Source organism: Hypanus sabinus, chromosome 10, assembly GCF_030144855.1.
Source record: "Hypanus sabinus isolate sHypSab1 chromosome 10, sHypSab1.hap1, whole genome shotgun sequence".
Classification (NCBI taxonomy): Eukaryota; Metazoa; Chordata; class Chondrichthyes; order Myliobatiformes; family Dasyatidae; genus Hypanus; species Hypanus sabinus.
In genome coordinates, this window is record NC_082715.1 from 149,999,825 (window position 1) to 150,026,387 (window position 26,563).

General features: G+C 45.1%; 1 protein-coding gene across 1 annotated transcript in view; it reads right to left on the reverse strand.

Moving 5' to 3' along the window:
- The window catches only part of slc5a1 (solute carrier family 5 member 1), a 124,706-nt gene that overhangs the window by 62,678 nt on the left and 35,465 nt on the right, over positions 1–26,563 (reverse strand). Inside the window, exons 3-5 of the mRNA XM_059983246.1 lie at positions 13,440–13,544; positions 4,439–4,498; positions 4,230–4,334 (exon numbers count right to left, since the gene is read on the reverse strand). Of these exons, the coding sequence (XP_059839229.1) occupies positions 4,230–4,334; positions 4,439–4,498; positions 13,440–13,544 (270 nt within the window). The remainder of the gene's footprint in view (positions 1–4,229; positions 4,335–4,438; positions 4,499–13,439; positions 13,545–26,563) is intronic.

The window sequence follows — 26,563 nt, forward strand, 5'->3', positions numbered from 1 at the left end:
TCTTTATTTAGTTAGCACATTTTTCTTTGTTTGGGCTTTAGTTGTCTGTAAGTCTTAATTTATGTATAGTTTTTCATAAAATCTATTGTATTTCTTTATCTTCCTTTAAAAATCTGTGAGAAAACGAATATCAGGGTAGTTTATGGTGACATACACATACTTTGATAATAAATTTCCTGTGACTCTGATTTGGTGGAGTTGTGCACACTCTGGAGGGCTATCAAAACTACAGCAGGATAAAGACCAGTTACAGATATGGGTGGAGAATTGGCAGGTGCAATTTAATCCAGAAAAATGTGAGGTAGGTCAAATGCATGGAAAAAGTAGACAGTTAACTGGTTAAGATTCTGAACAGCAGTGATGTAGAGAGGGATCTTGGGGCAGGTAGAGTGGCAGAGTAGGCATATGACATACTTACCCTTATTGGCTGGACATTGAGTCAGATCTGTCAGTGGGTGAGCATCTGGGGGACAGTGATCACCACTCCCTGACCTTTAGCATTATCATGGGAAAGGATAGAATCAGAGAGGACAGGAAAACTATTAATTGGGGAAGGGCAAGTTATGAGGCTATAAGGCTAGAACTTGCAGGTGTGAATTGGGATGATGCTTTTGCAGGGAAATGTACTATGGACATGTGGTTAATGTTTAAGGATTTCTTGCAGGATGTTAGGGATAAATTTGTCCCAGTGAGGAAGATAAAGAATGGTAGGGTGAAGGAACCATGGTGGGTGACAAGTGAAGTGGAAAATCTGGTCAGATGGAAGAAGGCAGGTTTATGAAGCAAGGATCAGATAGGTCTATTGAGGAATATAGGGTAGCAAGAAAGGAGCTTAAGAAGGGGCTAAGAAGAGCAAGAAAGCCTTGGTGAGTAGGGTAAAGGAAAACCCCAAGGCATTCTTCAATTATGTGAAGAACAAAAGGATGACAGGAGTGAAGGTAGGACTGATTAGAGTTAAAAGTGGGAAGATGAGCCTGGAGGTTGTGGAAGTGAGCGAGGTCCTCAATGAATACTTCTCTTCGGTATTCACCACTGAGAGGGAACTTGATGACAGTGGGGACAATATGAGTGAGGTTGATGTTCTGGAGCATGTTGATATTAAGGGAGAGGAGGTGTTGAAGTTGTTAAAATACATTAGGATGGCTAAGTCCCCAGGGCCTGATGGAATATTTCCCAGGCTGCTCCACAAGGTGAGGGAAGAGATTGCTGAACCTCTGGCTAGGATCTTTATGTCCCCGTTGTCCACGGGAATGGTACCGGAGGATTGGAGGGAGGCGAATGTTGTCCCCTTGTTCAAAAAAGGTAGCAGGGATAGTCCAGGTAATTATAGACCAGTGAGCCTTACGTCTGTGGTGGGAAAGCTGTTGGAAAAGATTCTTAGAGATAGGATCTATTGGCATTTAGAGAATCATGGTCTGATCAGGGACTGTCAGCATGGCTTTGTGAAGGGCAGATCATGCTTAACAAACCTAATAGAGTTCTTTGAGGAGGTGACCAGGCATATACATGAGGGTAGTGCAGTGGATGTGATCTACATGGATTTTAGTAAGGCATTTGACAAGGTTCCACACGGTAGGCTTATTCAGAAAGTCAGAAGGCACGTGACCCAGGGAAGTTTGGCCAGGTGGATTCAGAATTGACCTGCCTGCAGAAGGCAGAGGGTTGTGGTGGAGGGAGTACATTCAGATTGGAGGGTTGTGACTAGTGGTGTCTCACAAGGATCTGTTCTGGGACCTCTACTTTTTGTGGGGGTAGAAGGGTGGGTTGGCAAGTTTGCAGATGACACAAAGGTTGGTGGTGTTGTAGGTAGTGTAGAGGATTGTCAGAGGTTGCAGAGAGACATTGATAGGATGCAGAAGTGGGCTGAGAAGTGGCAGATGGAGTTCAACCCGGAAAAGTGTGAGGTGGTACACTTTGGAAGGACAAACTCCAAGGCAGAGTACAAAGTAAATGGCAGGATACTTGGTAGTGTGGAGGAGCAGAGGGATCTGGGGGTACACGTCCACAGATCCCTGAAAGTTGCCTCACAGGTAGATAGAGTAGTTAAGAAAGCTTATGGGGAGTTAGCTTTCATAAATCGAGGGATAGAGTTTATGATGCAGTTCTATAAAACTCTAGTTAGGCCACACTTGGAGTACTGTGTCCAGTTCTGGTTGCCTCAGTATAGGAGGGATGTGGAAGCATTGGAAAGGGTACAGGGGAGATTTACTAGGATGCTGCCTGGTTTAGAGAGTATGCATTATGATCAGAGATTAAGGGAGCTAGGGCTTTACTCTTTGGAGAGAAGGAGGATGAGAGGATTCATGATAGAGGTGTACAAGATATTAAGAGGAATAGACAGAGTGGACAGCCAGTGCCTCTTCCCCAGTGCACCACTGCTCAGTACAAGAGGACATGGCTTTAAGGTAAGGGGAGAGAAGTTCAAGAGGGATATTAGAGGAAGGTTCTATGTTCTATGTTCTAAGTTTTTATACAGCTTTAGCTGTATAAAAATTTGGTTAGGCTGCACTTGGAATCTTGTGCTCCCATTACAGGAAGGATGTGAAAGTTTGGAGAAGGTGCAGAGAGGTTCCCCAGGATGCTGCCTATAATAGAGGGTATGAGTTATAAGGAGAGGTGGGGCAAACTTGAGTTGTTTTCTCAGGAGCATCAGAGTCTGAGGGTAAAGTAAGTTTATAAAACGTATGAGGGACATGGGTAAGATAGGCAGTCAGAGTCTTTTTATTTCACTCACTTTTTACTTACAGATACAGCACGGAATAGGCCCTTCCAGCCCAACGAACCGCACCGCCCACCAGTTTATCTATTTAACACTAGCTTAATCACAGGATAATTTACAATGACCAATTAACCTACTATCCGGTACACCTTTGGACTGTGGGAAGAAACTGGAGCACCAGAGGAGGGAATATACAAACTCCTAATGGAAGGCACTGGAATTGAACTCTGAGATCCGGAACGGCCCAAGCTGTAATAGTGTTGTGGTAGAAAATGTCAAGTGGTAGAAGGCATGTATGCTGGGGATGTTGCTGGACACTGATATAATAAGGGTGTTTAGTCAAATAGAATCTGCAGAGAATGGATGTTATGGATCTTGTACAAGCAGATGAGAATTAATTTAATTTGGCATTATGTTTAAAGTTGAAGAGTTTGTTCCTGTGCTGTACTGTTTTATGTTCTACAAGTATCAGGGGTTTGATGTTGCTGAGCGCTGTCAACCCATGGTGACCCTATGGATAGTGTAGCTGTCCACAGCAGCTGCCCCGTACATTACAAGATGAGAACAGACATCAGTTAACATAGCCCTACATTAATATGAGTCATGAATAACTTACTTGTGACAGTAGTACAAGATTGAGAGGGAAGTGAAATATCACCTAAGGGTTACATTATAAACAGAGGAAGTTGATACTTGCACTGAATTCCACATATGAAGAGGGTCAATGGAGAGGTTCCCAACAGACCCTCCAGTTAATGGTAGGGGTCAATGGCATAACAAAAGTTGCAAAGCCCTAATCCAGTGTGCTGTCTCCCTGGTTAAGTGATCCTGTTGGCCACAGTGCCCCTCTTCATTTTTCTGCAGCAGTACAGCCTATTCTCCCTCAGACATACTCACCATTCTATCAATTAACCACCTCAGGAAGTGGGAGCAAACTGGAGCAAACCTGTGGAATTGGCAGCAAAGCAAGGGTGAAGGTAATGTCCAGGCAAGGTAAGTTTTTGGCAAACCCAGGCAGGAGAGTTTCCAGAAGCCCATAGCTCCCGTTTGCCCAGCAGGGGAATGGAGCTCATTGGCAAAACAAGACATCATTGAAGGATGCAACGAGGGGACAATCAAAGTATCATCAGTTGTAGTTTCTATCGACTATTAACACCTTTACTGTGAACAGTGACTGATTATGCAAATAAGGAATTTGAACAGACACAGATACTACATGGTCAGTATCAGTAACTGCCTGTCATTTCTGTATAAAAACAGCATTTCTCTGTTCACACAGTGTGGTTACAGGGGCCAGGCTGTTCTCCTTGTGCATAATAAATAAAGAGTGATTGAGCAATGACTGGGAGTTTTCGTCCATGGTCACGAAAGAACATGCAAACTCCACACAGACAGCCTCTGTGAGGCACCAGCACTAACAAGTGGAGCGTTATACAACCCTTATTTGGAGGACCCCTCATTAGCGAGGTCAAGTGGCTTGGTGTTGGGCTCAAGGTCAGTGTAAACTTACTGATATCTTGGTGAATATGTAGAGGAACAGAGAGAGGATGGACAGATAAATCCTGACCCGATTTCCACCAAATCGCTTCTTCAGGTATTCTGGCATTGTCACAACCTTGAGGAAGAGGATACAGTTAGTGTCAGAGCCTAAACCAAAGAGGAAAGATGGGCAGATTGGGGTCTCACACACACGTTGGGGTCAACGTATAAGCTACTTACTCCAGCTCTGATGTAGATGGGTACAAAAAGCCATCCCAGAATAATGACAAAGACCAGTGCCTGTGGGGATAAGAGGAGCAAAACATTAGGACTTCAACACACAGCAAGACTCAGATCAAATAGATGGCAGGGACTGGCAGAAGTCTCACAGCTTTGACACAAAAGCACACAAGGGTCTGCTTGTCCATCATTACTTCCTTTGACAATGAAATGGCCTCTGCATCAAATACATCAGACAAAACGATCAAAATGACCTGTGATGGGGTTATCACTAACCAGTGATGTAATTAGCAGTGCATTGGTAAAAATGCAGCATGGATTTGCAAGGTTTGTGTGGATAGTGAGAGGCTTTTTTCCAGGGCTGAAATGGCTAGCACAAAAGGGCACAATTTTAAGGTGCTTGAAAGTAGGTACAGAGATGTCAGAGGTAACTGTTTTACACAGAGGGTGGTGAGTGCATGGAATGAGCTGCCGGCGACGGTGGTGGAGGCAGATACAATAGGGTCTTTTAAGAGACTCCTAGATAGGTACATGGAGTTTAGAAAAATAGAGGGCTATGAGTAAGCCCCTAGTAATTTCTAAGGTAAAGACATGTTTGGCACAGCTTTGTGGGTTGAAGGGCCTGTATTGTGCTGTAGATTTTCTATGTGTCTACTTAACGTTGGAGGAGTTACAAGCTTCAGTGGTTGAGATGGGGGAGACTGCAAATACAACAGCTATTGCCCGGGTGCTTCACCAGTCACAGCTTTTTGGGAGAGTGGCAAAGAGAAAGCCACTGTTGAAAAAAAACACATGAAATATCTGCTCGAGTTTGTCAGAAGGTGTGTGCGAGACTCTGAAGTCAGCCGGAAGAAGGTTCTATGGTCTGATGAAACCAAAATTGTGCTTTTTTGGCCATCAGACTAAACATATATTTGGATTAACCCAAACACTGCACATCATCAAAAACACACTTTCCCCATCATGAAACATGGTGGTGGCTGCATCATGTTGTGGGGATGCTTCACTGCAGCTGGCCCCAGAAGGTAGAAGGTCAAATGAATGGAGCAAAGTACAGGGAAATCCTGGAGGAAGAGCTGATGCGGTCTGCAGAGAACTGAGACCTGGAGGAACATTTGTTTTCCAGCAAGACAATGACCCCAAGCATAAAGCTAAAGCCACACAGGATTGGCTTAAAAACAACAAAGTTAATGTGCTGGAGTGGCCAGGTCAGAGTCCAGGCCGCAACTCAATTGAGAATTTGTGGCTGACTTGAAAAGGGCTGTTCACTCATGACCCCTATGCAATCCAATAGAGCTTGAGCAGTTCTGTAAAGAAGAATGGGGAAAAATTGCAGTGTCTAAATGTGCAAAGCTGATAGAGACCTATCCACACAGACTCAAGGCTGTAACTGTTGTCAAAGGTGCATCTACTAAACACTGACTTGAAGGGAGTGAATCCACATGCTGTGTTTTATATTTGTAATTAATTTAGATCACTTTGTAGAGATTTGTTCTCACTTTGCTATAAAAGAGTCTTTTGCTGTTGATCACTGACAAAAAAGCCAAATTAAATCCAAGTGATTCAACATTGTAAAACAATAAAACATGAAAGTTTCCAAGGGGATTGAATACTTTTTATAGGCACTGTATATACATATATAGATATGTAGGCTGATTAGATATTTGGTGTGATGTGCATGCGTACAAGTGTACATAATAAAGTGGCAACTGAGTGTATTGTGTTGTTCCCAACTCAACTCAGAAGTTGACTTTGATAGACCTGAGTTTCAATTCTCCATCTTCCAAAAGAGATACTTACTCACAAAATGTTTTATTCCAGAAAAGCCTCAGTGAAATGTATTATGTCTAATTGAGAACTCCTATGGAAAGGGAGCCAGATTCTCAAAAGGCATCAGATATCATGTCAGATTATAGGATTCTGATGAAGATTGAAAGCCACAGATCTGGGGGAGGTGGGGAGCTGCAAGTGAATGGGATGAAAAGAGAGAGATGTCATGAACAGTTATTCCCTGGACTGAAGGAAGTGCATATTGGAGTTTGCTAGGTGTCTTTCACAGAGGCACTGCTTTTCCAAAATAGATTAATGGTTTGGTTCCAGACAGATGAGGCATAATTTACAGATCTGAAGATGACACAAAACATGGAGGCACAGTGATCAGGGAGGACAGCAAGAACGTGAGCAGGAGTAGGAGTTGGAGCTGGTCACCCAACCTATCAAGCCTGTTCCACCTTTCAATAAGATCATATTGAGTGGAAGTGGACAGCTCCATCTATATACCTTTTCTCCATAATCCTCAGTTCCCCTGTGCTATGTAATGAGGTAGTTTCTACTGCTCCCCTAGGCAGAGAATTCCACATATTCACTACTTTCTGGAGAAAGCAGTTTCTCCTCGTCTCCATCCTAAATCTATTCTCCCAAATCTTGAGGTGGTCTCCCAGTCCCCTAGTGGAAATAACTTTACTGCCTCTATCTATCCATTTCATAATTTTATATGTTTCTATAAGCTTCCCTCTCATTCTTCTGAATTCCAGCAAGTATGGTCCTCGGCGTCTCAATCTCTCCTTAAAGGCTGCTGACCCTCACCCCCCCCCCCCCACCTCTCATTTCCAGCATCAACTTGATGAAACTCTTCTGCACCAGTTCATCTTTCCTCAAGTAAGGAGACCTATTAAATAAAGACACAGTGGTTGGATAGGTGACAGATGTGATGTGGTGCGTTTCTGTAGGAAGTCCGTAAGAAGGGAACGTGAACCAGAGGAACAATTGGAACCATAGAACCATAGAACATTACTGCATGGAAACAGGCCTTTTGGCCCTTTTTGGCTGTGCCGAACCATTTTTCTGCCTAGTCCCACTGACCTGCACCTGGACCATATCCCTCCATAAACCTCTCATCCATGTACCTGTCCAAGTTTTTCTTAAATGTCACCTGGCAGCTCATTCCACACTCCCACCAGTCTCTGTGTGAAGAAGCCCCCACTAATGTTTCCTTTAAACCTTTCCCCCTTCACCCATGTCCTTTGGTTTTTTTCTCCCCTAGCCTCAGTGGAAAAAGCCTTCTGCTTGCATTCACTCTATCTATACCCATCATAATTGTATATACCTCTATCAAGTCTCCCCTCATTCTTCTATGCTCCAGGGAATAAAGTCTTAACCTATGAACCTTTCTCTGTAACTCAGTTTCTTGTCCCAACAACATCCTTGTAAACCTTCTCTGCACTCTCTCAACCTTATTAATATCCTTCCTGTAATTTGGTGACCAAACCTGTACACAATACTCCAAATTTGGCCTCACCAATGCCTTATACAACCTCACATAACATTCCAACTCTTATACTCAATACTTTGATTTATAAAGGCCAATGTCTAAAAGCTCTCTTTACGACCCTATCTACCTGTGACGCCACTTTTAGGGAATTTTGTATCTGTATTCCTAGATCCCTTTGTTCTACTGCACTCCTCAGTGCCCTACCATTTACCTTGTATGTTCTACCTTGGTTTGTCCTTCCAAAGTGAAATACCTCACACTTGTCTGTATTAAACTCCATCTGCCATTTTTCAGTCCATTTTTCCAGCTAGTCCGGATCCCTGTGTAAGCTTTAAATACCTTCCTCACTATCCACTATACCTCCAATCTTTGTATCATCAGCAAATTTGGAGTTTAGAAGAATGAGGGGGGACCTCATAGAAACATTTTGAATGTTGAAAGGCATGGACAGAGTGGATGTGGAAAAGTTGTTTCCCATGGTGGGGGAGTCTAGTATAAGAGGACATGACTTGAGGATTGCAGGGCATGCATTCAGAACAGAGATGCGAAAAAATTTTTTTAGCCAGAGGGTGGTGAATCTATGGAATTTGTTGTCACGGGCAGCAGTGGAGGCCAAGTCATTGGTGTATTTAAGGCAGAGATTGATCAGAGTAGTCAGGGCATCAAAGGTTACGGTGAGAAGGCAGTAAATTTGACGTCAGTAGTAGGTAAATTATTGGAAGGAGTACTACAAGTATTTGGATGGACAGGGACTTATTAGGGAGAGTCAACACAGCTTTGTGTATGGTAGGTCATGCTTAACAAATCTATTAGAGTTTTTCGAGGAGGTTTCAGGAAAGTGGATGAAGGGAAGGTAGTGGATGTTGTCCACATAGATTTCAGTAAGGCCTTTGACAAGGTCCCACATGGGTGGTTAGTCAGGAAGATTCAGTCGCTAGGTATACATGGTGAGGAAGTAAATTGGATTAGACATTGGCTCAATGGGAGAAGTCAGAGAGTGGTGGTGGAAGATTGCTTCTCTGAGTGGAGGCCTGTGACTAGTGGTGTGCCACAGGGATCAGTGCTGGGTTCATTGTTATTTGTCATCTATATCAATGATCTGGATGATAATGTGGTAAATTGGATCAGCAAATTTGACCATAAGACCATAGACAAAGGAGCAGAAGTCGGCCATCGAGTCTACTCCGCCATTTCATCATGAGCTGATCCAATCTCTTCTTTAGTTCCATTCATGGTTCCATGACCTCACTACTTGTTTGCCTCATTTCCATTGACTCCATGCTAGTTTCCTTGGTAAATACAGATGCAAAAAAACCCATTTAAGATCTCTCCCATTTCTTCTGGTTCCATACATAGCTGACTACTCTGATCTTCAAGAAGACCAGTTTTATCCCTTTTGCTCTTTATATATCTGTAGAAGCTCTTTGGATTATCCTTCATCTTGAATGCCAAAGCTACCTCGTGTCTTCTTTTAGCCCTCCTGATTTCTTTCTTAAGCAATTTTTTGCACTTTTTATACTCCTCAAGTATCTTATTTGCTCCCTGTTTCCTATACGTGTCATACATCTCTCTCTTCTTCTTTATCAGAGTTCCAATATCCCTAGAGAACCAAGGTTCCTTATTCTTATTCACTTTGCCTTTAGTCCTGATGGGAACATACAAACTCTGCACTCTCAAAATTTCTCCTTTGAAGGCCTCCCACTTACCAACAACATCCTTGCCAGAGAACAACCTGTCCCAATCCATGCGTTTTAGATCCTTTCTCATTTCGTTAAATTTGGCCTTTTTCCAGTTTAGAACCTCAACCCAAGGACCAGATCTATCTTTATCTATGCTCAAGTTGAAACTAATGGTGTTATGATCACTGGAACCAAAGTGTTCCCTTACACACAGTTCCGTCACCTGTCCTAACTCGTTTCCTAATAGAAGATCTAATATTGCATCCTCTCTAGTTGGTACCTCTATATATTGATCTAGAAAACTTTCCTGAACACATTTTACAAACTCTAACCCATCTAGACCTTTAACAGTATGGGAATTCCAATCAATATGCAGAAAATTAAAATCCTCTACTGTCACAACTTTATGTTTCCTGCAGTTGTCTGCTATCTCCCTGCAGATTTGCTCCTCCAATTCTCGCTGATTATTGGGTGGTCTATAATACAACCCCATTAATGTGGTCATACCTTTCCTGTTTCTCAGCTCCACCCATATGGCCTCGGTAGACAAGCCCTCTAATGTGTCCTGCCTGAGCACTGCTGTAACATTTTCCCTGACTAGCAATGCCACTCCCCCACCATTCATCCCCCTGCCCCTATCATGTCTGAAACATTGGAACCCTGGAACATTAAGCTGCCAGTCCTGCCTCTCCTGTAGCCAAGTTTCACTAATGGCTACAATGTCATAATTCCACGTGTCAATCCATGCCCTCAGCTCGTCAGCCTTCCCCACAATACTCCTCACATTGAAATAGACACACCTCAGAAGATTATTACCACCACACACAGCCCTTCTATTTGTGACTTTGCATGAAACTTTAACATAATTTATTTTCACCCTGCTCCACTATCTACTCTGGCACTCTGGTTCCCATCCTCTGCAAATCTAGTTTAAACCTTCCCCAATAGTACTGACAACCTCCCGCAAGGATATTGGTCCCCCTGTAGTTCAGGTGTAACCCGTCTCTCTTGTACAGGTCTCACCTGCCCCAGAAGAGGTCGCAATGATCCTGAAATCTAAAACCCTGCCCCGTACACCAGTTCCTCAGCCACGTGTTCATCCTCCAGAACATCCTATTCTTACCCTCACTGGCACGTGGCACAGGTAGCAATCCTGTATAACAGCAACGGCTTTCCTCTGGAACAATGGAGGATGAGAGGTGACTTGATAGAGATGTACAAGATGATAAGAGGTATAGGCTGAATGGAGAGCCAACACTTATTTCCAAGAGTAGCAATGGCAAATACCAGAGAGCACCCATTTAATTTGAATAGGGGAAAGTTTAAGGGTGAACTTAAGGGAGAAGTCAATGTAAATGGATGTCCTCTGGTAAGGGAGATGTCAGAGGTAGGTTTTATTTTACACGGGGGTGTTGGGTGCCTGCAACACACATTGCCAGGGGTGGTGGTAGAGGCACGTTTAAGAGACTTGTAGATTGGCATATGAATGTAAGAGAAATGGAGGGTGTTGTGCTGTGTAGGAGGGAAAGGTTCGATTGAACTTGAGGTAGGTTAAAAGGACAGCAGGACATCATGGGGCAAAGGGCTGTCATATCCCATGTTGTATGTTCAGAGAAAAATCTGGAGCTATCTGAGTAGGGTTTGTAGAAGTTAATGGGATGGATTGAGAAAGTGGTTAGAAAAGCACATGGCATCATGAGCCGTGTAGACAGAGGTAGGGTGTACCAGAGAATGAAGGCCCTGACAAACCTTCACAAGTCACCAGGTTAGTCACAGCTGAAGCAGGGTGTGGAAGAGATTTACCAAAGTAATTCAGGAGATGATGCACTGCAGTTCAGGAGAGACTGGAGATTCTGGAGCAGTCCATCTTGGAAGAGCAGTGTTTGGAGGAGAAATTATGGAGGTATTTAAAATCCCAAAGGATGATCTATTGAGTCTGCACATCCATTTTTCTTCTCACCCACATCCTTCTGCTTCTCCATATGTGCTATTTCTAGGCATTTCGATATTCAATCGGTTTCAATAAGATTCTCCCTCATTCTTCCAAACTCCAACAAGTACACGTCAAAAGCCAACAAGTGCTCTTCATTACTGAACCCCTTCATTGCAGGGATCATTCTACTGAGCCCTCTCTGGACCCTCTCCAATGCCAGCATATCCTTCCTTAGGTCATCATCATTATGTACCTTCACGCATAATTTAGACGATCATGGTCTCATGACCATCATTGTTCTTGGCATGTTTTTCTACAGAACTGCCTTCTTTTGGGCAGAGTCTTTACAAGATGGGTGACTTCTTCAGAAATTATGTGTCTGGCATCAGCAGTCACATACCAGGACTTGTGATATCCACCAAATGCTCAGACAACCATCCACACCTGCTCCTATGGTTTCACATAACCCTGATCGGGGGGGGGGGGGTCTAAGCAGGTGCTATACTCAGCCCAAGGGTGACCTCCAAGCCAGCAGAGGGAAGGAGCACTTTATACTTCCTTTGGTAGATGTGTATATTTCCACACCACCACCCTTCTTAGATAAGAAGTCCAAAACTGCTCACAGTACACCACATGGTCTGACCAATGGCTTATAAAGCCTCAGCATTACATCCTTGCATTTATATTCCAGTCCGTTTGAAATGAATGGCAAAATTGCATTTGACTTCCTTACTCCAGGCTGAGGCTGAGGCTGAGACTGGCTCTCTGGAGCTGTGAGATGGCAGCTCCACCTCGTGCTTCACCGTGAACCTCTGGAACTCCCTACCCAGTGAGGTGTGAAGGTGGAATGACTCTGTACATTCAACACCAGCATGAACAGGCAGTTAGTTGGTGGGGGTGCAGGAAAGGGTTTGGGGGTGGAAACTCCAGGCTGAAATATTGAGAAGACTAGCCATGACTTTCTATATAAGACAATAAGATGATGGAGCAAAATTAGACTATTTGTCCCATCAAGTACTCTGCCATTTAATCAAGGCTATTTTATTATCCCCCTTAACATTCTTCTGCCTTCTCCCCAATGCCCTTACTAATCATGAACCTGTTAACCACTTTAAATGTACCCAATGACTTGCTCTCTACAGCTGTTCATGGCAATAAATTCTACAGATTCACCCCTCTTGGCTAAAGAAATTCCTCCTCATCTCTGATCTTAAGGGATCAGGCTGTGCCCTCTGGTACTAGACTCCCCCACCACAGGAAACATCCTCTTCACATCTGTCTACATTTACTCTGTCTAAGTCTTTCAATATCTGATAGGCTTCAGGGAGATAAACACCACCCCATCCCATTCTTCTAAACTTGAGCAAGTACAGCATTAAAGCCACCAAACATTCCCCTCATAGCCTTTTTATTCTTGGGGTCATTCTCGTGAACTTCCTCTGGACTTTCCAATGCCATCAGACCTTTTCTCAGATAATGGGCACAACTCCAATGTCTGACCAATTCCTTGTAAAGCCTCAGCATTGCATCCTTGCTTTTATATTCTCATCCTCTCAAAATGAATGCTAACATTGCATTTGCCTTCCTTGCTACCCACTCAACCAACGAAATAACCTTTAGGGAATCCCGCACCAGGACTCTCAAATCCTTTTGCACCTCTGAGTTTTGGATCTTCTCCCACTTAGAAAATAATCTATGCTTTTATTCTTCTACCAAAGGTGATGACCAGCTACTTCTTCACATTATATCCTATCTGGCACTTTGCCCATTTTCCTTATCTGTCTAAGTCCTTCTACAGACTCCTTTGGGCACTGGGACCATTCTACCTATCTGCTTGGACTCATCCGTGAATGCTTAGCAGGCTGATCCTGGGGATGGAGGGGTCAATGTGTGCTCGCCCCATGCTGGAGTAGGTTCAAGAGTTCGAATGACCACCCCCACCACCATGTTGCTGATGTTTTTGTGAAAAGTAATTAACCCAATAGGCTTGGTTTCAAGCAGTAATAACTTAGTGACCAACTGATCTTAGGAGATGACCAGCTGAGCAGTGGTGTCAGCTGCCCCCAAGCAGCAGCACGTGCAGTTTATCCACGACGGTATTTAGCAAAGGAAGCTTACATTCCATTCAAACCCTCCGGTTGCTATTCCGCCTGCTGCGGCGTTCCCGGCCAGGCCCACGAAGTGCCCACTACCGATGTTGCTGGCGAAGAGAGACGCCCCGATCTGAGGGAGAAACAAAACACAGTCAGATGCAGTGTCAGGAGCGACCTTCTTTACTCACTGCCCACAACCGTATCAGTCAGAGAGCTGTATGTTCCAGAAAGAGGCCCTGCTGCTCTGTGCTGACCGTGAAGCCTATCCACGCCAATCGCATTTGCCCACACTAGTTCTGTATCCCTCCATGCCCTTCCTGTCTGAGTGCCTGCCTGAACATCTTCAAGCATCTCCTTTGGCAGCTCATTCCAGATAAGCATCACTATGTGTGTGTGAAAAAGCTACCCCATAGTCTTTAAATCTCTCCCCTCTCACCTGAAACCTGTGACATGGACTTCCTATTTTATCTGTACTGCTCTTAAATTTATAAAACTCCATAAGTTAAATCCCACAGCCAGTGAAATCAAACCCAGCGTGTCCATCCCCTGCTTGTAAATGCTGCCATCCATTCCTGCCAGCTCCCCTCTTAAGCCTCACAGACCAAAACATCTAGAATATAGAGCATAGAATATTAATACACAGTAAAGGTCCTTCCCGACACAACATTGTGCTGACCTTTTAAGATACTTTTAACTTTAAATTTAACTTTCAATTTAACCTTTCTCTCCTACATAGCCCTTCATTTCTCTATCTTCCAAGTGCTTGTCTAAGAGTTTATTAAAAGTCCTCTACCACCCACCCTGACACCATGTTCTACTCTATGTAAAATAAAATCCCTCCTATACTTTCCTCCAATCACCTTAAAAACATGTCCCCTCATACTGGCCATTTCCACCCTGGGGAAAAAGTCTGTGGCTGTCCACTTGATCTATGTTCCTTATCATCTATGTTCCTTATCATTTCACCTCTCATCCTCCTTCACTCCAGAGAGAAAAGCCCTAGCTCACTCAGTCTATCCTCAGAAGATGCGCTCTCTAATCCAGGCATCCTCTGCACCTTCTCTAAAGCTTCCACATCCTTCTATAATGAGGAGCTTCCACATCCTTCTATAATGAGGAGTTCCTCAGAACTGAGGAGTTAACTGCAGCCACGTGTCAGAGTGCCAGCTAGGAGCCTGGTAATGCCGTTTCTGTCCTGGCTACATACAGGGGTGAGAATATGTTGACACAGGTGGCCATCGATGGGTTAAAATTGCATTGGTTGTTGACACCACTATACAGGTAAGAAAGTGAAGTGAAATTAACTTTTCTAGCTTTACTTGTCACATGCACATCAAAACATACAGTGAAATGCATCACTTTGTGTCAGATCAAAACAGCAAGGATTGGGCTTGTGGATTGTGTTGGATCGTGTTGGATTGTGCTGTGTTATGTTGGATTGTGCTGGGTTGTGCTGAAGGTGCCAACACCACTCTTCAGGGGCTAATATGGTCCATTCAGAAATCTGATGGAGGAGGGGAAGAAGCTGTCACTAAAATGTTTAGTGTGTATCTTCAGGCTCCTGTGCCCCCTCCCTAATGCTGGTATGTTACATTACACTCCAGATGTCACTGCAACATTCAGAGAACTCTGTAGACAAACATGATGCAGAAAGAATCCACAAATGGAGAAAAAGTGTTGACGTCAGTCTATTGAGTATATCTCCCACTTCATCATTGCGTGGCTTCTTATCACAGTTGGACATTGATTGCCTGTTTATGACACTGTTGTCTGGTTTAAATGACTCATCATTTGTGCCAGAGTTGAGCGAGATTGCACCAGAAAGTGCTATGACGAAAGATACTGACCCTGATCCAATCAGATGAAAGGTACTGACTCTGACATCCAATCAGACATTTGCACAAATGACGGTGGGACGCATTTCACGGTGCAAAGCCAGGTCACTGATTCACTGGGGTGAAGTGAACGGGTAACCAGTGCCATTTTCTCATTGCCCAGACAATGTAGATAGCCAGAAATGAGGCCGCAAGCCGCCTTGCCTCTGAAGATATAATGGGGCAGTGTGGGTGAGCCATCAGTAAAATTTCTCGTTTAATGGCAGCAGTACAGTGAAATATATAAAATTTTCTGTAAGTTCCAAAATAAATAGCACAAAATAAAGATCTAGCGTTCATGGACTATTCGGAAATCTGATGGTGGATGGGAAATAGCTGTTCCTAAAACATTGAGTATGTGTCTTCAAACTCCTGTACCTCCTCCCGAAGGTAGTAACAAGAAGGGAGTGATGAGGCTCCTGACTAATGATGTCACCTTCTTGAAGATGTCCTTGATGTTGGGGAAGCTAGCCTCTCTGATGGGAATCAAAATCTCTCCACCAGCCCCCATGTCTTACACTGCTGGAAATAGATCTGGTCCATTTCCTCACTCTAGGAATTCAACCGCATCTTCCCTGGAATCAGACAGCCCCACACATTGCAGCACCGACTCATGAGGACAGAGGTACTGGAAGAGCTTAACCAGTTCTCCTCCAATGGGAGGAGAAATCCATTAATGTTTCAGGCCAGGGACTTCCTTGGAACTGGGGGGGGGATGTGGAGGGGTGTGTGGGCAGGAGGGAGGTCAAATTTTTCACTGGCTCTCACTGAATTTCACTAGCACAGATTTCAAATCTCAGAGCTTATATTTGACCTTTGCCCAGTTAATTGAAAGTTTGGCTCAGTTACAGATACAGGGCCTTATCGCACCTTGAACCCAATCTTATTTATGTCCCTCATGAGAGGCTCATCCAGAAAGTCATGAGGCATGGGATAAGTGGAACCTTGGCTGTTTGGATAAAAAATTGGCTTAAAGGAAGAAAGCAGAGGGTAGTTGTGGAAGGAAAGTATTCTCCCTGGAGGTCGGTGACTAGTGGAATGCCGCAGGGATCTGTCCTGGGACCCCTGCTATTTGTGATTTTTATAAATGACCTGGATGTAGAGGTGGAAGAATGGGTGAGTAAGTTTGTGGATGATATGAAGATTGGAGGAGTTGTGGATGGAGCTGTTGGTGGTTGAAGGTTACAAGAGGATATAGACAGGCTGCAGAGTTGGGCAGAAAAATGGCATTTGGAGTTCAATCCAGACAAGTGTGAGGTGATGCATTTTGGAAGGACAAACCAGAAGACAGGATTAATGGTCAATTACTTAAGTGTGTGGATGAACAAAGGGCCCTTGGGGTTCAAATGCATACTTCCCTCAAGGTTGCTGCACAGGTTGATAGGGTAGTTAAGAAGGCCTATGAGAGGGTACTTGATAGAGGTCTACAAGATTATGAGAGGCATATGATAGTCAGGACCTGTTTCCCAGGGCACCATTAGCAAACACCAGAGGGCATATGTACAAAATTAAGGGAGGGAAGTTTAGGGGAGACATCAGGGGTAAGTTTTTTACACAGAGGGTTGTGGGTGCCTGGAATGACTTACCAGGGATAATGGTGGAGGCTAAAACATTATGGGTATTTAAGAGCCTCTTGGACAGGCACATGGATGAAAGAAAAATGGAGGGTTATGGGGTAGTGTGGGTTTAGTACTTTTTTTAAGGATTATATGGGTCGGTACAACATGGAGGGCTGAAGGGCCTGGACTGTGCCGTAGTGTTCTATGGTTCTATGTATTTATTGGTTTAATACTGCTTGTAAAATATTAGTAGCTACTGATTAATGATTATGCTCCACTTTTCAATTATCGCATAAGATTGAGTGAGAGGGGCTGAGATAAGAAGATTGCTGATTCCATCCAAACTTTTCCCATCTCCAGGTCTATACCTGACCCCCTCAATGTCAGTCGCAATGAAAGTCACCTTTTGGCTCCCCCCATCTATTAGCTGACTCCTTGAAATCTCTGCCCTCAAGTTACAATCCTTTTGCCTCAGTAGCTTGCCTTGATTTTCCTCTGGATCTACACATCGCCCTGCCCACTCCCTTCTTCCACTACCAGAGCATTGTGTACCATCTGCAAGATGCAACACAGTTACTTGCCCGGGCTACTCTGACAGGCCAACCCAATCACGGGACTCCCCACAACCCTTTGTCTCACAGCAAACAAATCCACCAATGGTTTGTATTCCTTTGTAAAATTGTGAGCTGGGAAAAGGAGACAGCTGTCTGGTGTCAGGCCCTGATTCCAATATCCATTCGGATTGTCCTTCACGTTCACCATCCCCACCTAGGGATTTAACAGGGTGTGTACAGAGTATCTCTGTTCCTCACAGGGCTAGCCCAGATACATCAGAAGGGACTCCCACACCACCACCACTGACAGACTGTGAAGAAAAAGAAAAATCTGGCTTTCTTATCACTGCACAGGCCAGTCAGCCCTTCACGACTGACAATGCTGGCTTCCAGCAGACCAATCTCCTGTGCCGTTCCCTTCCTAACACAGACTTCCCTATAGCCTGTGACTCCTTGTCGTTCTGTATGCTTCTTCTATCCTTCACCTATATACAAGGAGCAAATTACTCTGACCAGGTAACCCAACAACCAGATGCCTCTGGGATGTAGGAGGAAACCAGAGCACCTGGAGAAAACCCACACGGTCACAGGTAGAACGTGCAAACTCCAATACAGACACCACCCAAGGTCAGGAATGACCCTGTCACCCTGGTGCCATGAGACAGTGGCTCTGCCACCGAGCTGCCATCTAGTCCAGACTCTCCCAAGCACCAGAGAATAGGCTGAAGAACTATGGGTAAATGCATTCAGATGATCAAAGATCAAATTGCTTGGGTTGACAATTTGACAAAAGTGAATATCCAGCCCCTGTTCCCATGAGAGAAATAAAAGTGATATTTGTTCTGGTCTGAATGGAAGTAATGTAAATCATTTTAGACAGGCTGCATAATAAGTGTATTATTCCCTGGGTAAGCTTCAGGTATAAATGAGTCATTATGTCCCTAGCAACTAACTCAACCACACTGGAGAACAAAGCATAGATCCGAGCCCCTCCTTCACCACACACTCACTTGCTTTCAGAGCCACTATTGTCAGAGAGGTACAAAACAGCATGTTCCAGGAGGGGAAGCTGCACTCCCCAGCTCATTCTTATAGTTCCTCCTTCACTTTCAGTGTCGGCTACTGAACCTGCCTCCATCAGCGTGTCGGGCAGTGGCCCCCATTGAGAGGTGGGCACTGATACATCCACACAGCGTAAAAAATAAAGGTTACCGAGACCACTGAAGAATGCTGTCCTGTATCTCCCTACTTTATTAGCCGACCACCTTAAATCTCCGCCCTCAGGTTAGAGCCTCTTTACATCAGCAGCTTTCCCTGATGTGCCCTTTGAACTTGAAGGACCATCCCTGAATCCGATCTCTCCACTGATGCACCATCAATAACTCACACTGAGACGTAAGGCGAGATATCGGCTTTTATTGACTGGAAGAAGGAACCAGGAGTGAGTGTCTATCATACAATGTCGTGGAGACTGAGGCCGAGCGTCAGGCCGCAGATCTCCTTTATACAGGGGCCTGTGGGAGGAGCCACAGGAGCAGTCAGCAGGGGCGTGTCCCGACAGGCACATAGTTCACCACATCCACATAACCTGATACATGGAACACAGGAGCCCCGGACACTCCCTCTCTCCACCACCAGTACGCAGTGGGCACCACAGTTACATTCCTGGCCTAGAGTGACAGCTCCTGCCCAATCCAGGGAGAGGAGGGCAGCAGCTGTCAGGGACACCACCACTTATAGGTTCTCCTCTGTGTCATAGACTATCCTGACCTGTATGCTCAGAGTCAGTGGGTTTAAATCCTTGTCCAATGCACCGCACTGCATTGAACATCCAGCTCCTGGTAACATGTGGGGAATAAGCAGCCCCCTCACCATTGGGGGTAGCAGTTGTACTGCTGGGCGGAAAAGCAGTGGTGCACAGCTGCAGATGTGTAGGAACACCCAACAGCTGGAGGTGTGTGTGAAGGCTTCAAGGCAGTAGTCGAGTGTGCATCTGGACCACATCTGGAAATGTAAGTGCCACACATTCGGAATACATATGAAGTTCTATGTGCTCATCCAGATGTATGAGCATTGCACATCTGGAGTTATGAGGGCCAGCTGCACAGCTGGGTGATTGATGCTGATGTTGGTCTCTGTGCTCAATCCCACTGAGCACACATCACGGTGAGGCTCCAACTGCAGTCAGATCAACAGCACAAGACAGGCTGTTCCTCCATATCTCAGATCTCCACTCCTCCCCTTCTCACATTCCCCCTGCATCTCATCCTCCCTGCTCCTCATCCTCCTCTCACCCTCCCTATCTCTCACCCACCCCATCCCTCACCCTCCCCTTATCCTCCTCATCTCTCATCCTCCCCTTACTCTTTCCATCTCTCGCCCTTCCCTCATCCTCCTCATCCCTCAATCTCCCTGTTCCACTCTCTCCCCATCCCTCACCCTCTCCATCCCACATTGTGCTCCCTTCACATCGTCTTGTCCCCACATTCTCTCCACCCCAGTCTGTTCACGCTGTGACCCTCGTTGTTGAGCCACACTCTCTCCGTCCACCAACACCTGCAACTACTGTCGTTCTCCTCCATCACCCCTGTCCTCCAGGATCTCTGCATTCCCCCAGGTCCATGTCCTTCACACTTTGCCCTCCCCTCTTCCCACCACTGTCTCTGGACAACAAGTCTCCCAGCTCCACATTTTCCCCATAAACCTCCAACACATCTGCAGTAATTTCCCCTGTGCTTCAGTTCCTTTTCCAAAGATTCTGTTATACTTTCTGACAGGACATTAAGTTCATGGCATGTTGCACAAATTCAAACTTTTGCTGACGTTCAGATTTCAGAATTTATATTTGACCTTTGCCCAGTTAATTGAAAGTTCTGTTCAGTAACAGATACAGGACCTAATCACACCTTGAACCTAATTATATTTATGTATTTATTGATGCTGTTTACAAATTATTAGTAGTAGGTATCAATAGTATCAATAGTATTTATGTCTTTATTGATGCTGTTTACAAATTATTAGTAGTAGATACCAATATTATTAATAGTAGATTAATGATGATGCTACATCTAAAATTAAATTGAAGATCTGTTGATATGGCCTTGGCTAAAGAGTAGATGCTGAGTCATTCATAACCAACCCCTTCATAGTCAATTTGTTTTGCCTGATTATCATGACATTGTCATGATATTATTAGTCAATAATGTCAATTACAATGCATGCTACTATGTGGCTCCCCAGTTTATTAGCCAACCACCCTTAAGTTACAATCCTTTCATCTCACCAGCTTTCCCTGATTTTCTCCAAAGGAATCTCCCATGAACCTCTGCTCCAAGAACCTCCAGCCTCTGATCTCTCCACATAACCTGATATGTGGGACATAGGAACCCTGCCCACCACCCTACCCGCTCCCTCCCTCCACCACCAGCGCACAGTGACTGCAGTGTGTACCATCTGCAAAGTGCACCATGGTTAATCGCCCAGTCCCTCTTCAACACGGGACCCTTAAACTAGGGAGCTGGTTAAGACTTTACCCATTTAGATCACTGGATTTTCTTTTTGTTTTTCATTCTGTAAACTCCAGTTTGAAAAATCCAGAAGCAGTTTCTGAAATATTCAAACCACCCTGTCTGGCACTGTCAATCATTCCACGACCAAAGTCACTTAGATCTTATTTCTTCCCCATTCTAATGTTAGGTCTGAATGACGACTGAACCTCTTGACCATGTCTGCATGCTTTTATGCAATGAATTGCTGCCACATGATTGGCTGATTAGATATTTGCATTAACAAGCAGGTATATAGGTGTGCCTAATAAAGTGACTATGGAGTGCACCAGCCTATTTAAATATCTATCTTTATGTCTATTAAACATAGTAGATTACAAAGCCATTAGGCAGGAACTAAGAAGCGTTAATTGGGAACACTTCTGCTCTGGCAAGTCCACATCGGACATGTGTACGGTGTTTAAAAATCAATTGCACAGAGTACAGGAAAGGTAGAAGAAAGGATGGGGATGGAAAGATAAAGGAACTTTGGATGTTGAGAGAGGAGATGAATTTAGTCAAGAAGAAAAAGAAAAAGTAATTAAAGCTTCGGAAGTTGGGATCAAACGAAGCACAAGAGGAGAATAAAGAAGCCAGAAAAGGACTAAAGAAGGGAATTAGGAAAACCAGGAAGTGTTGTGAAAAGTCCTTGCCAATTGGATTAAGGTGAATCCCAAGGCATTCTATACATATATCAAGAGCAAGAGGATAACTAGGGAGAGGTGGGACCACTCAAGGATAAAAGGGGGCATTTGCTTGGATGTAGAGAATATGAGTGAGGTACTTAATGAGTATTTTGCTTCAGGAAAGGACATGGAAACCAGGAGATCAGTGTTGAATGTATAAATACATTAGGGTATTTAGAGATCAAGGAGGAGGAATTGTTGGGTCTCCAAATGCATATTAAGGTGGAGAAGTCCCTGGGGCCTGATGAGATTTACTCCGCATTATTGAAGGAGGCAAAAGACAAGATTGCTGAGCCATTGACCAGGATCTTCGTGTCCTCTCTAGCCACAGTTGAGGAAAGGTGAGTGGCTACTGTTTTACCTCTAGTTAAAAAGGGAACAAGGGAAAATCCTGGGAACTGCAGACCAGAGAGCCTCATGTAAGTTGTAGGGAAATTGCTGGAGAAAATTCTTAGGGATAGGATTTGGAAACCCATGGCCTAATTAGGGAGAGCATGCATGGCTTTGTGCAGGGCAGGTGATGCCTTAACAACTTGATTGACATTTTGACAAGAGACATTGATGAGGGTATGGCAGTGGATATTATCTACAAGCATTTGACAAAGTCCCTCATGCAAGGCTAATCCAGAGGATTAAGATGTATGAGGTCCACAACGAATATGCCATATGGATTCAGAACCGGCATGTGCATGGAAGACAGAGGGTAGTGGTTGAAGGGACTTATTCAAGCTGAAGGTCTGTAATCAGTGGTGTTCCATAGGGATCTGAGCTGGGACCTCTGCTGTTTGTGATGTATATAAATGACTTGGATGAAAATGTAGATGAGTGGGTCAGTAAATTTCCAGATGATGCCAAGATCAGTGGAGCTGTGGATGGTGTAGAAGACAGGCAAAGAATACAGCAGATAGAGATATGGGCAGGGAAATGGCAGATGTAGTTTAACCCAAATAAATGTGAGGTGTTGCACCTTGGTAGGGCAAATGCAACAAGACAGTACACTGTTAGTGGCTAGACCCTTAACATTGTTGCTGAACAGAGAGATTTTGGGATCCAAGTTCATAGCTCCATGAAAGTGTCTACACAGATCGATAGGGTGGTTAAGAAGGCCTATGGAATGCTTGCTTTATTAGATGAGGCATTGAGTTCAAAAGTCAGGAGGCTATGTTACAATTTTATAAAGCTCTGGTTAGGTCACATCTAGAGTATTGAGTACAGTTCTGGTTGCCCCACTATAGGAAGGATATTGAGGCTTTGGAGAGGGTGGAGAACAGATTTACTAGGATGCTGCTCAGTTTAGAGGGCATGTGCTACCATGAGAGACTGGATAAGCTTGGGTTATTTTCTCTGGAACAGCAGAAGCTAAGGGGAGATCTGAGAGAGGTTTACAAGACTATGAGAGGCACCCCTACTCACCCCTACTCACTCCTAGTGTGATATCTCATCCCCTCCCTCTCAGTGATGCAGCTCTATAAAACTCTAGTTAGGCCACACTTGGAGTACTGTGTCTGGTCGACTCACTATAGGAAGGATGTGGAAGCATTGGAAAGGGTACAGAGGAGATTTATCAGGATGCTGCCTGGTTTAGAGAGTATGGATTATGATCAGAGATTATGATCAGGAAAGGGAGCTAGGGCTTTACTCTTTGGAGAGAAGGATGAGAGGAGACATGATAGAGGTGTACAAGATATTAAGAGGAATAGACAGAGTGGACAGCCAGCGCCTCTTCCCTGGGGCACCACCGCTCAGTACAAGAGGACATGGCTTTAAGGTAAGGGGAGGGAAGTTCAAAGGGGATATTAGAGGAAGGTTTTTCACTCAGAGAGTGGTTGGTGTGTAGAATGCACTGCCTGAGTCAGGTCAGTGGTGGAGGCAGATACTAGTGAAGTTTAAGAGACTACTAGACAGGTATATGGAGGAATTTAAGGTGGGGGGGGGGGTTATACGGGAGGCAGGGATTGAGGGTCAGCACAACATTGTGAGTCAAAGGGCCTGTAATGTGCTGTACTGTTCTATGTTCTATACCTCACCAACACCACCCCACCCCACCGTCCCACAGTGATACCTCAGCCTCTCTCTCTCTCTGACAAGTGACACTGTGGGAGAGAGGGTGAGGTATCATTGTGAGGGGTCAAGGTATCACTGTGGGGGGTGAGATATCACTGTGAGAGGGTGAGGTATCACATTTGGGGAGGGTGAGGAATCACTGTGGGAAAGAGTGGGTGAGATATCACTGTTGGAGTGTTGGTGCGGTATCACAGTGGGAGACAGGGTGGGTATCACTATGTGAGAGAGGGGTGTGAGGTATCATAGTGGGAGAGAGTGGGGTGTTGGTGGTTGTGAATTATGTACAATTCCACCAATAATATACAGTTCACCCCTAGTTGGTGAGGTGCCACTGGTTGAGACATCACACAGAAGAGAAACCCCAGATTCCCCAAACTTAGTGTCAGCCAACCGCGGGCCTGTGACCACTGTTCAGTAAGCCTGGACCTCTGGGTCAGTAGCTTGGTCAGTTGCCATGCCGGCATTATCAACCCCTATGTGTATGGTCACAATGGCTGGCTGTGAGAGGCAATCAGCCATGGCAGTATTTTTCCCTTTGGTATGTTGTGAGCTTGGATATGTAGGCCAGGTAGAGTAGCTGCTGTACAGACCAAGGGTCTGATAGTTTGGTCATCGCGTACACAAGGGGTTCAGAGTTCACTATTGCTGTAAAATGATATACATCCTTTTGGGGACAGAGCTGCCGGCTGGAGAAGGTGAGCAGATGCTGCACACCTCCGACCAACTGTTCGTGCACAGCACCCACAGCATCGTCTGAAGTGTCAGTAGTAATGGCTGTTGGGGAGCAGGTGCACCAGTAGGGTGAACCAGAAAGAGCTTGTTTGGTGTCATCAAGTGTCTGCTGACCAGTCAAGCACATGATTAGGGACATGCTGACCAGTCAAGCACGTGATGTAGGAGTTAGTAGTGCAGGGTGGCGGGAATAACAGCCACCTTTGAGGGGATGAAAGTGGAGATTAGATGGCTGAGAAGGTCAATGGTTGACAACCCAGCTAGCATTTAGCTGGGTTAATAATCAACCAATGGTGGCTTAAACACTGGAAAAGTGTGCAGAGATGAGATACGCATTCGGATTTGGATGCTCTGGCAACAAGTACGTCAACCAGGTAAAGAAAAACCAAATCTAAGTCTTTGGAAAGTCTGTGCTGCATTTTTCAACTCAAACAGCATGCGCAGAAACTCAAACAGGACAAACAAGGTTATTGCAGCTACTTTGGGAATATCCTCTGAGCACACAGGGACTTGATGTTGGCCCCTAACTAGATTGACTTTGGAAAAAAATAACTTTCCGGATAAACAAGCTGAAAAGTCTTGGATGTGTGGGACTAGGAATGGATCGTGTGTGGTGACTTTGTTAAGGCATCAGTAATCCCCACATGAACGGCAAAGGTCATCAGACAGGGTCCATATGGATCGGCAAAGCCCAGGGGTTATTTGACCAAAGTACAATACCGAGTCTTTCTATGATGGCAAACTCAGCCATCATGGTTGCCAGCTTTTCTGGGTCCAGTGTACACATGTGGGCATGGACTGTGAGCCAGTTCTGGGATTGTGGTGAACGACCCCATGTTTTGTGGCTGTAGTGGAGAATGTGGGCTTGCTGAGGTTTGGGAATTCACCCAGCAGTCAAGTAAACTCACATCTGGTGGTGCTTGACAGAGTCATTGTGGGGAAATTACTGGGGGAACAGGGTATCGACTCAAGTCCTTGACATCCACAAACATGATCAGAGCACTAGATAACACTAGATAGCACTGTGGAAAGCGGCCAGTGAGTGAGTGGGCCAGTGAAGGAGTGGAGATTGGAGGCTTTGACTCGAGAGGCTTCGACGAGAAGAGGTGGAGGATGAGTTTGTTCACAGTTAGTCTTTACAATGCCTCCTGAGACGGTGATGTGCCTGTCCTGTGAGATGTGGCATTCTTGGGGGATCTCCCCTCTCCCACAGTGTCACATCTGCCAGAAGTGCTTGCGGCTGGGCGATCTGGAAGACCGTGTGAGCAGCAGCTCGATGACCTTCAACTCATAAGGGAAAATGAGGCAGTCATAGATGAGAGCTACAGGGAGGTAGTCACACCTAGGTTGCCGGAAGCAGGTCGTTGGGTGACAGTCAGAGGGGGAAAAGCGAAGGTGAGTAGACAGGTAGTGCAGAGCACCCCTGAATAATAAGTTTACCATCCTGGATACTGTTGGCGAAGAGACTGACCAGGTGTGAGTCATGGTGGCAGGGCCTCTGGCACTGAGACTGACCCTGTGGTGCGGAAGGATAGGATGGAGAAGAGGAGAGCTGTTGTCATTGGAGACTCTATAGTCAGGGGAGCAGACAGGAGATTTTGTGGACGTGAGAAGGAAATCCGCATGGTTTGTTGCCTCCTGGGTGGGCAGGGTCCGGGATGTCTCTGCCGGGTGCATGACATCCTGGTACGAGAGGGAAAGCAACCAGAAGTCGTGATACATGTTGGGACCAACGACATAGGCAGGAAGAGGGTGGAGGTCCTGAAGTGTGAGTTTCGGGAACTGGGCAGAAGGCTGAAGAACAGGACCTCAAGGGTGGCGTTCTCAGGATTGCTGCCAGTACTGTGATAGTGATGGTAAGAATTGGAGGAGATGGCAGTTGAATCAGATGGCTGAGGAGTTGGTGCAGGGGGCAGGGTTTTATTTTTGGACCATTGGGATCTCTTCTGGGGAAGGTGGGACCTGTACAGATTGGATGGGTTGCACCTGAACTCGAGGGGGAGCAATATCCTTGCTGGTAGGTTTGCTAGCATGGTTCGGGAGGGTTTAAACTAATTTGCAAGGGGGATGGGACATGGAGCGATAGAACAGTGAAAGAAGTGCATGGAGAAAAGCCAGATCTAACATATAGAGGC